The sequence below is a fragment of the Oryx dammah genome, unplaced genomic scaffold, assembly GCF_014754425.2.
Source record: "Oryx dammah isolate SB20612 unplaced genomic scaffold, SCBI_Odam_1.1 HiC_scaffold_10, whole genome shotgun sequence".
In the NCBI taxonomy this organism is placed as follows: Eukaryota; Metazoa; Chordata; class Mammalia; order Artiodactyla; family Bovidae; genus Oryx; species Oryx dammah.
In genome coordinates this window covers 56,767,599-56,779,639 of record NW_024070194.1, presented here as the reverse complement: position 1 = coordinate 56,779,639, position 12,041 = coordinate 56,767,599, and the positions used below count along the sequence as shown (strand labels likewise).

The following is a 12,041-nucleotide window of genomic DNA, read 5'->3' as shown; positions in this document are numbered from 1 at the left end:
GACATGCGTGTTTGATGCCCCAAGAGCAAGCACATCAAGTACCTAGCTCTTAGTTTTGAAACACAGTTCTCAACTAATAGGAAGCAAGGATTTGTGGGAAAATACTGATTTTTTTTAAGGCTGTGCAAGCTGAGCCTGGAACTTGATGTGCCAAGAAGTAAGGAAAAGCTCAAAGAATGATGGAGACAATGTCAAAAGGACATAGAAGCCACATTGAAGTGATTGTCACTGACCAAATCTGGGACAATGTGGACATCAAAGTAATGATAATAATGATGTGATAATGGTATCTATTAAATAAAGTAGAGATCCATGAATTCATACTTGCATACTTACAGACATCAACAGATGAATGGAAAAAATCTAAAGCTTTTCTTTACAGAAGAATGCCAACCTAATGAATGTAGAAGGAATAGTGAAATTTTTGAAATTATCTTTGGCGCCTATCATAGTAATAATTGGGGAAGGAAACGGCAACCCTCTCCAGTATTCTTGCCTGGAAAACCCCAGGGACAGAGGAGCCTGGCAGGCTACAATCCATGAAGTCACAAAGAGTTGGATACGACTGAAGCAACTTAGCACATAGTAATAATTCATCCAAAAACTTCAGTGGATGCTAAACTAGTGAGTTAAGTTTTTATTAAAAATAGGATATTTAGCCTCTAAGTACCTCTGCATAAGATACTTAGGTACAAAAGAGAAAGAGAAAACTTTACAAGCTAGAAGCCTGGCAGACACAGACTTAACCAAGTATAGAAAGTGAATACAACTATGTGACAAGTGGAAATCACGTACCACCTAATAGGAGACAGTGAGACTTCCCTTCCATGATGGTCCTGCCAAAAATATTATTAATCATGAGGGAGTATCTGACAGGTCCAAGTTCAAGAACATTCTACAAAATAACTAGCCTGAAATCCTACAAAGTATCAAGGTCGTGAAGTTCAAGGGAAGCCTAAGGAACTCCTTTAGATTGAAGGAGAGCAAAGAGACAGGACAACTAAATGCAGCATGTGATTCTGGATTAGATCTTTTCGTTGGAAGGACATATTTTATTGTAAGGGTACTTGGGACAATTGATGAAATATGAATGAAGTCTGTAGGCTAGATGGTAGAAAGGGATCAGTGTTAAATTTCCTGGTTTTATTAGTTGGATTGCCATTATGTAGGGGAACATCCTTGTTTGTAGCAATCATACATTAAAGTATTTGGAGGTGAAAAGGCATCAAGAAGCCCACTTACATTCTGTGGTTTACATACTTACATACTTATATGGTTGAGGAAAGAATATTATTTGTACTTCTCTTGCCAGCTTTTCACGAAGGTTGAGATTATGTCAAAAAATGTAAACTATGGAGAAAATTTGGAGACAATACAGATGTCTAAAGATGTTTATGTACATGTTTAAAGATTATGTAATATGTACACATATATATTTACCAAATGTGTGTATTTGTTAGTTGAATGTTATGCATCTTGAAAACTGGAGAACTAGTGTTTTATATAATGAAATGATATATTGAAAAAAAAAGAAACTAGAGGAAAGAACTATTTTTAAAAGTGGCAGAGCTTGAGAATTTTCATACCTATACAAAAAATTAATATTTTTCTCAGCTTGAATTTATTTTTGTACTTCAGAGAGGTGACCTTTATTTTATTTGAAAGGAAAAGCATTTATAAATTCTTTCATTTTGTAAAGCAAAACCATGAATAAATGGGCTCTTTATTTTAGACCTTGTGGTTCGAGCTGAAGCTATGGTCTCCAGTGTTTCAGACTGAATATTTTCTCAAGTTGAACTAAGCAGTTTTACGTTACAGATAGTTATATGTCTTGGTCAAGGGTCTTTCAGTTGTAAGGATAGGAACCGCAAACTAGCTCCAGAAGTGAATAAGATTCACGAGGCAGTCTCCTGGGTAAGAAGAACGGGACGAAAGGGACTAGAATGGACAGAAGAACAGAAGGCAAGAACCAGGACAACTTGCTGCCTCTTCCTCTCTCACTGGGGAAACCCGATCTTTCCTCTCTGCCCCTCTTTTTACATTTTTAAATTTATTTTTTAAATTTTGGCTGCTCTGTGTCTTTGTTTTGGTGCATGGGCACTTCTCTAGTTGCAGCACACAGGCTTAGCTGCCCTGTGGTATGTGAGATCTTAGGTCTTAAGTGATAGCCGCCCCCCCCCCCCCCGTTAACACTGCGGTCATCGTAAGTCTTTGCATCCCTTCCTCTAGAGTGAACCAGTTCTGGTGTTTCAAGTTCATTTACTGGAAGCCACTTTTTGATCCATGTCTGAGCCAACCAGCCAAACTTGTTAGATGCAATGTTAGGGGTAAGCTGTCTGCTTAGTGGGCTCATATCAGTCACTTTAGCCTGATTCAAGTTGTATGTTTTTCCTTCTACCATATACCACATCCTTATCCACTCCCACACATATTCTCTGAATTTCTATCTACATAAAGTTTAAAAAATCAAGTAGCTCTTTGTGCCACACCTGTACGGTTCTTGTGGGACTAGAGTCTGATTATAGGTTTAGGAGCAAAGAGAGGTAAATGGGGTGGATGTATATTAAGAGGAGACCATTAAGGTAGTTTCCTTGGGCAAAGGCAAGGTTAATCTCCTCACATGGGCTACCTCTGCTGACAGAGAAGATTGATCAGAATTTAGGTGTTCAGAGCCCACCTTCAATAGGATCTTCTCACACACCTGCATTCCAGTTTTCGGGATCCCATTGCTTCCCAGTCAGTGCCTTTATTTTAATGGTAGACACCCTTTGAAGTTGGGGGAATTCAGTTTGCATCTTAATCCAGCCACTTGCAGGATGAGATTCTGGGTTTGGTTTTCATCAGTCTCAAATCTGGCTGCAGGAGAGAAGGGTCTCTTTTGGGGGCAGACGTGGAAACTTTTGGGTCAGTCATGCAGCACTTACTGGGAATTTGAATCCCTGAGCTCATCCTTTTCTTTCCTCATTTTGTCCGGCAAAATTAAAAGCAACAAGCCAGTCTCAATATACTTATTCATTTGACCAAAATGTTCAGAGATATCATATACATGGTCATGCTGATCTGTTCCTCTAGTGAGTGGTTAATTATACGTATTCAATGATGGTATTTTGTGTATCTCTATTGCCATATCATGCCTTGGATTGTTGGTGCTCTCTTGACTCCTGGAAATGGAGCCGTTAATGTCTTTGAATCTAATCAGATTTAAGCGTCAATTCCAGAAACCCCAGGACCAGTTCAGAAAACTCATCTTTAAGATTCTGTGCCTCTGGCACCACTCTCAGCACTGATATCTGCATCTGTCAGAGTTCTCCAGAGACACAGCTCAGACAGGATGTGTGCTGTGTGTATATAGAGAAACTTATTTTAAGAAAATGGCTCCTGTGACTGTGGAGGCCTGATGACTTCAAAATCTGATGGGGGGCTGGTGGGCTGAAGACCCCAGGAAAAAATGCAGGTTGAGTCCAAAGGCTGTCAGCTGGCAGAAGTCCTCATCTGGTGGAGATCACTATCACGGTCTCTCACTGCACGAGGCTCATCCACATTAAGGACAATAGTCAGTCTTAGCCAAAGTCCGCTGATATAAATGCTAATTCTTATCTGAAAACCACCTTCCCAGAAGTATCCATAAGGACATTTGACTAAATATCTGGGCACCAGGGCCCACCAAATTGACACACAAAATTAATCATCACAGCGTCCTAACCTCACCAACAACATGAGGGTGTTAGATGCTATAGTAAATTTTACCAGTTCTTATCCCTGTAGTGTTTTGCTTTTAACAACAAAACCCCAAGCTCTTCCCTTTGCTCCCTTGAGATGTCAAGGGTCTTTTCCTGTGGTTATAGCAAATCAAGTTCCCTGAAGTCATCTGGTCTTTTTGAACCACCTTGGAAACCACATATCTGATGTTTCTTCTCACTCTCAGATCTGAGTCCTAACCACAAATATAAATCCTGCACGTTTCCCCCACCCTGGAAACAGGACGTCAGCCATAGAGGACAGGGTGGCTGCCCAGCCATCAAACAGCGCAGGAAGCCTTATTAGAAGGACTTAATAATTCCCAAGCAATGTAATCAAAGCAAAATGCTGAAGAATTGTTGACACAAACCTCCTTAATGTTCCTGTGGCTTTGACTTTTAATGGCTTATTGCCCTCTCTTCTAATCTGTTTTCCATTCAGCCCGATCTCTTGTTGGCTTCTGTTCCTTTTATTATCTTCTCTGTATCCCAACTTTCTGCCTGGAATTTTCCATCTTCGGCCTCTTCTTCTTTGACATGCTTATATAACTGTTTACTTTGGTGACTTATTCCCTTAGCTCCTCTCTGTACAAGTTGATTTTCCTAAACTTATTTACTTCCTGCAGGTCCCGATCTCATAATTTGGATTCTTGTTGCTTTTTAAAGTAATTATGTCAATCATCTTAAACTGAATTTTGCATTTTTATACCTTATTAGCTAATTTTCTTGTGGGAATTTATGTTAAGTAAAAATGCTGTTTGTCCTCAGGAAACTCACTTTTCTGTCCAGCTGAAGTTTACTAACCTGAAAATGATGATGTGAGATGTTTTAACCATTAAGCTGCCTTCTATCTCTGAAGTTGGTTCTGTTGGAAAGATGATCTTGGGGTTAACAGTTATTGCAGAAACATTCAACAAACATGCATCCTCTGTCACTCTTTCATAGGTGTGTGTATTGTGTTTAACCTGAGAATCATCTAATATTTTCAGACCCAGGGGTTTCTTATTCTACTTACTTGAATTTTTCCTTTTTCACTTATTTTGAGACTTTTTTGTTTTTCCTGCTTCACATTCCAGTCTAAACTTTTCTTGTTTCTATACAGTTTACAGGGACCAGGTGTAAAACATCCTTTCTGCAGGATCCCAAAAAACTCTTAATATATGACACTCCACTAGCATTGTGGGCTTCCCTCATAGCTCAGTTGGTAAAGAATCTGCCTGCAAAGCAGGAGACCCCGGTTTGATTCCTGGGTTGGGAAGATCTGCTGGAGAAGGGATAGGCTACCCACTACAGTATTCTTGGGCTTCCCTTGTAGCTCAGCTGGTAAAGAATCTGTCTGCAATGCAGGGGACCTGGGTTCGATCCCTGGGTTGGGAAGATCCCCTGGAGAAGCAAAGACTACCCACTACAGTATTCTGGCCTGAAGACAGTCCATGGGGTCACAAAGAATCAGACACTACTGAGTGATTTTCACTTTCACTTGCACCACTAGCATCGTAACTCATTATCCCAGATATACCATTGGAGTGAAGAAATAGCCAACTTAATTATGAAATATTCATAATAGTTATATTTTAATACCATCCTTTAAAATTATCATTGTATGTTTCATAATGTATTATCAATATATCTGAAAACATATGGAAAGTAGTCTATGTCTGTATTAGGTATGCTTGCTCAGAAGTTCCTTGTTGTTTGGAATAGTGTGATCAAGAAAGGAGTTTGGAGGCCAGATGTCTGCTTTAAAAAATTCTAAATTTATATTAATATAGATAAAAGTAATATACTCTCATATTAATATAAAACCTAATGATCGTAGGCTTTGTAAACTCATTATTATTGGCCATTACCCTTGTTAATCTGCTCCTTTATTTATAAAATCATTCTTGTTCTTGTATTAGAGTTCTGATTGTAGGCAGCAGAAACTTAACTCTGACCCACTTAGGCAATGATACTGAAAATAGCACTGAGTGACGTACAAAGTCAAGGGAGAGACTGGGCGATCTGGCCTCCTAGGAAAGGGCTGTGGCATCCCTGGACCTCCAGAACAGCGTCACCTGGAGCAGCATCACTTGGGCTAATCCTTAGAGCCCCGACTTTGGGTGACTTGCTCTAGTCACCTCCCTGGCTGACTGTCTCCACTCAAGATTCACATTTCCAAGAGAAAATCTGAATGGTCTGTCTTGGGTCCATAATACATCCTAATGAACTTCTCAGCATCTTTCTCCATATATTTCCTGTGGAATGTGGAGGGATGGCCCTTTCCTGTCATCCATATCTGTAAATTCAAACACCAGGGCATGACTGCTTGCTGAAAAATGCCAATTTAAGTGACATCATCTTTTCTTTATCTCCAGAAAGAAGAAATAACTATCAAATGATTAGTCTGTCACTTTCTTGCCAGAAGCAGAACTTTAGATATTTTACTGAATCATGTTTATTTTCTACCCCTTTTACATTTTGCTTAAATGACATTTGAATTCTTACAGAATCTTTATGAAGTTGAAACAGAAATGTTTACTAAGGGAAAAATAAAATTTTTGACTTTTCATAAATCATTAGAAACTGTTAGAATAAATTTTAATAGATTTATAATCAATTTTAAATTAAATTTCTTTAAAATCTATTTACTCTTCCTACTTATAGAAATAAATGACTGTACTCAGATACTGTCATAAAAGTCAAGCTTAGTTATTTATGCCTTTAATTCATAGAAAAAAACAAGATGAAATGTTTAGATTAACATTTAATTTTTTTGGAAGCTGAAATACTTGGGGAGAGATGTGCATTTTGGGGAAACGTGTGTTAAGTGTTTATTCCCTTTCTTCAGATCATCTTTTAGAAATATTCAAGAGAACCTTCAATCTCAGATTAGTTCATCTTCTCTGAATTTCAAAAACAATTTCATGAGGATATTTTTTCTGTCAAATAATAAAATGTTTAAAGGCAAAATTTGAAGGCTTAGATACAGATCCCATTTAGGCCAAGATCCCACTTACTACATCAGTGGAGGAAGTCCTTGAGGGAAAGAATTAATGTAGAACCAAAACATACCACTTAGCCCTCAGCTCAAGTATATTTCCACCAGTGAAAGGCTCTTTTGACTGAATATGACCTTTGAATTTTCATGACCTTTAAATCTGATACCTCATCTTGGAGGTATCAGATATATCCAGTTTTAAACCTCAATTAGTGTCTTTGTTCTACTTGACTTATAAGGCAAACAGCCAGAGACTAAAACAAATGTGACACCCAGGAGGTACTTTTCAAAGCAAGGATGTCAGGGAGTTAAAGTTCACAATTTGGAACTAACAGAAGCAGAAGAGAGAGACAGGTTGAGATGGTTGGATGGTGTCACTGACTCAATGGACATGAGTTTCAGCAAACTCCAGGAAATAGTGAAGGACAGGAAAGCCTGACGTGCTGCAGTCCATGGGGTCACAAAGTGTCAGACATGACTTAGCAACTAAAAAACATGAAGTCCAGAGTGAGGTCAAGGGAAGAAGCATCGTGCAGCCAGAGGAACAGAAGTATGAGCCGTGAGGAGGGAGACTAAACTCTGGATTTTCTTAAGAGCCAGTTATGATTGTATCTAACCAGGTAGAATTAATGGGATGAAAAGATTGAAATATTTCATTAAACCTCCTCATTGTAATCTTTCTGTGTATAGTCTTGCTAAAGGAAAATAACTGATCCTATTGATGTGGTTTAAATATTAATAGATGTGATGGACTGGCCAAAAGTTCATTCAGGTTTTCTTATAACAGCTTATGAAAAAACCTGAGTGAACTTTTTGGTCAACCCCAATAATTTATTTGAAACTTCCCATCAGGTGTGATTTGTCCCAAGATGATAGATGGAAAATAATTTTATTTGCATTCACAAGTCACCTTCTATGTGTATGCCACCGTATGAAACAATCCAGTTCACTAGAATTTAGTAGTGGGCTGCTGCTGATGCTAAGTCGCTTCAGTCGTGTCTGACTCTGTGTGACCCCATGGACAGCAGCCCACCAGGCTCCTCTATCCATGGGATTCTCTAGGCAAGAATAATGGAGTGAGTTGCCATTTCCTTCTGCATTAGTAGTGAGAGGAAGGAGCAAGGGAGCCTACCATTCAAATCACAACCATGTGCAAAAATATGGAATACAGACAAATAGTTTAAAATCTAGAAAGTCAAGGCTGTAGAGATTAGTGTACTCTGGAGCAGATTCATCAGCATGGGGGAATTTAAGCTTGACATAGGGCTTTAAGTTTGAACAGGTTTGGATACGAGAAATAGAAAATAGGAGGACCATTGTATGTCTTGGCTATGCAGACATCCTGAGTTCGGATGCCTTAAGATGAAGTTCAAGTCCAGTGGCAGCTGTAAGAGAATCATATTTGTTTGTAAGCAGATTTGTTGCAGTTGAAATCTCCTTAACCTGAGTAGTGAATACAAGAAAGTAAGTCTCGTCTCTTCCTTCCAGGCGTGTCTGCTCAACTCACCAGCACCTGGCACCATCGGAACACATCTGTAGGAACGCCATTTTGGATGGCTCCTGAGGTTGGTTAGAGTTTTTTTGACGGAGATACATGGTGTGTTTGATCCTCTCTGAGTTTTGTTTTCATGCACGCTGTAGCTCCATATGTGTGTTACAATCTACTGGAAGAAAATGTCAGTTGTGTTGTCTTTATGTGAGATATTTGCATGTGTGAGGAGTGACATGGGAGATGATAAATGGGCTGTGAGCGAATATATGAATACATGAAAGACTGAATGAATAAGTCAGATGAGGTAGAGAGAAACTACAGTGGAATGGCACAGGTTTGAATTGCAGGTCCACTTACCTGCAAATTTTTGTCAATAAATATAGTACCTGTATTTTCATTTAACCGTTTTTCTTTTTTATTGAAGTATAGGTGATATACAATGTTGTGTTTCTGCTGTACAGCAAAGTGATTCAGTTATACATATATATATATTTTTTTCATATTCTTTTTCATTATAGGTTATTACAAGGTATTGAGTATAATTCCCTGTGCTGTACAGTCAGAGAAGGCAATGGCACCCCACTCCAGTACTCTTGCCTGGTAAATCCCATGGATGGAGGGGCCTGGTGGGCTGCAGTCCATGGGGTCACTAAGAGTCGGGCACGACTGAGCGACTTCACTTTGACTTTTCACTTTCATGCATTGGAGAAGGAAATGGCAACCCACTCCAGTGTTCTTGCCTGGGGAATCCCAGGGACAGGGGAGCCTGGTGGGGTCGCACAGAGTCGAACATGACTGAAGCGACTTAGCAGCAGCAGCAGTACAGTAGAATCTTGTGGTTTATTCCTTTTATACGTAGTAGTTTGTATCTGCTGCTGCTCCTGCTAAGTCACTTCAGTCGTGTCCAACTGTGTGTGACCCCATAGACGGCAGCCCACCAGGCTCCCCCGTCCCTGGGATTCTCTAGGCAAGAACACTGGAATGGGTTGCCATTTCCTTCTCCAATGCATGAAAGTGAAAAGTGAAAGTGAAGTCGCTCAGTCATGTGCGACTGTTCTCGACCCTATGGACTGCAGCCTACCAGGCTCCCCCGTCCATGGGATTTTCCAGGCAAGAGTACTGGAGTGGGTTGCCATTGCCTTCTCCGAGTTTGTATCTACTAATCCCCAATCTCATTTTACAGATCTTTAAATTAACTAAGTATGGGGAAAAGTTTGTATTTAATCAGAGCTCACAACGTGTGAATTCAAAAGATCCAGGGTTTGAGTCCTGGTTCTAGCCAAACTGTTTCAGCTTCCTGCCCTTGGGTGAGTCATATATCAGTTTCTCTGTTATTGAGGCAGAGATAGCAGTACGTGGATTTTCAACTGTCAGGAGATTGGAACCCTTAACCCATGTGTTGCTCAGGGGTGAGCTGTACTCGCAACCCTACGTTTTCATTAAATACACTTTCTGTTGGAATATAATTGCATTATAATGCTGTGCTTCTGCTGTACAATGAAGTGAATTAGCTTACAGCTAACATAGCTGTACATATACAGCTAATACATATATATATATATATATACACATATACCTCCCTCTTGAGCCTCTCTCCAACCCCTGCTTCCCTATCCCAACCCTCTAGGTCATCACGGAGTGCCCAGCTGAGCTTCCTGTACTATACGATAGGTTCTCATTATTTATTTTGTACATAGTAGTGTACATGTCAATCCCAAGCTCCCAGTTCATCCCACCTTACATTTCCCCCGCTGTGTCCATGTGTACCTTCTCTAAGTCTGCATCTCTATTCTTCCCCTGAAAATAGGTTCATCTGTACCACTTTTATAGATTCCACATATATGCATTAAAATCTTTCTGACTTCCTTCACTCTGTGTGACAGACCCTAGGTCTATCACATCTCTACAGATGACCCAACTTTGTTCTTTTTAATGGCTAATATTCCATTTTATGGGCTTCTCTGGTATCTCAGTGGTAAAGAATCTGCCTATAATGCAAGAGAGGCAGGAGACGTGGGTTCAATCCCTGGGTCCAGAAGATCCTCTGGAGGAGGGCATTGCAACCCACTCAGGTATTCTTGCCTGGAGATTCCGATGGACACAGATGCCTGGCGGCCATGGTCCATGGGGTCGCAAAGAGTTGGACATGACTGAGTGACTGAACACATAGTACATAGCATATTCCATATTAAAAAGCAGAGACATTACTTTGCCAACAAAGGTCCATCTAGTCAAGGCTATGGTTTTTCCAGTGGTCATGTATGGATGTGAGAGTTGGACTGTGAAGAAAGCTGAGCACCGAAGAACTGATGCTTTTGAACTGTGGTGTTGGAGAAGACTCTTGAGAGTCCCTTGGACTGCAAGGAGATCCAACCAGTCCATCCTAAAGGAGATCAGTCCTGGGTGTTCATTGAAGGACTGATGTTGAAGCTGAAACTCCAATGCTTTGGCCACCTCATGCGAAGGGTTGACTCATTGGAAAAGACTCTGATGCTGGGAGGGATTGGGGACAGGAGGAGAAGGGGACGACAGAGGATGAGATGGCTGGATGGCACCACTGACTCAATGAACGTGAGTCTGAGTAAACTCTGGGAGTTGGTGATGGACAGGGAGGCCTGGTGTGCTGCGATTCATGGGGTCACAAAGAGTCGGACACGACTGAGCGACTGAACTGAACGGAACTGACCTCATCTTTATGCATTCTTCTGTCAGTGGACATCTAGGTTGCACATATCTCTGTTAATGATATTTAGATTTTGTTTTTAAGTTGGATAGAAATATAAAAGTGCCTTTTTTGTTGTTCAGTTGCTCAGTCTTGTCTGACTCTTTGTGACCCCATATACTACAACATGCCAGGCTCATCTGCTCTTTACCATCTCCCAGAGTCTGCTTAAACTCACGTCCATTGAGTCAGTGATATCATCCAACCATCTCATCCTCTGTCGTCCCGTTCTCCTTCTGCCTTCAGTCTTTCCCAGCATCAGGGTCTTTTCCAATGATGTGGCTCTTCACATTAGGTGGCCACAATATTGGAGTTTCAACTTCAGCTTCTGCTTGAGTCCTTTCAATGAATATTCAAGGTTGATTTCCTTTAGGATTGACTGGTTTGATCTCCTTGCTGTCCAAGGGGCTCTCAAGAGTCTTCTCTAGCACCGCAGTTCAAAAGCACCAATTCTTTGGTGCTTAGCCTTTTTTATTGTCCATTTCTCACACTCATACATGACTACTGGAAAAACCATAGCCTTGAGTATACGGACCTTTGTTGGCAAAATAATCATCTCTGCTTTTTAATACACTGTCTAGGTTTGTCATTGTTTTTCTTCCAAGGAGCAGGCGTCTTTTAATTTCATGGCTGCAGTCACCATCTGCAGTGATTTTGGAGCCCAAGAAAACAAAGACTCTTACTGTTTTCCATTCTTTCCCCATCTATTTGCTGTGAAGTGGTGGGACCAGATGCTGTGATCTTTGTATTTTGAATGTTGAGTTTTCAGCCAGCTTTTTCACTCTCCTCTTTCACTTTCATCAAGAGGCTCTTTAAATTCCTCTTTGCTTTCTGCCATAAGGGTCATGTCATCTGCATATCTGAGGTTATTAATATTTCTCCCCGCAATCTTGATTCCAGCTTGTACTTCATTCAGCGCAGCATTTCACATGATGTAGTCTGCATGTAAGTTAAATAACCAGGGTGACAATATACAGCCTTGACTTTATTTAAAATCAGATGCAGGCTTTTAACCTATATTTCTAGTAGGTCCTATGTTGAGTATCTCTGCTTAGGGCCACATCACACCCCGGAAGATTCTTCTGAGCATCACCTGTGGGAAGATGTAGA

The 12,041-nt window shown here is 40.4% G+C and overlaps 1 protein-coding gene across 1 annotated transcript in view; it reads left to right on the top strand.

The window, feature by feature from the left end:
* MYO3A (myosin IIIA) overlaps window positions 1-12,041 on the top strand; it is a 154,572-nt gene that overhangs the window by 27,167 nt on the left and 115,364 nt on the right. Inside the window, exon 5 of the mRNA XM_040248540.1 lies at window positions 8,206-8,282. Coding sequence (XP_040104474.1) covers window positions 8,206-8,282 — 77 coding nt within the window. The remainder of the gene's footprint in view (window positions 1-8,205; window positions 8,283-12,041) is intronic.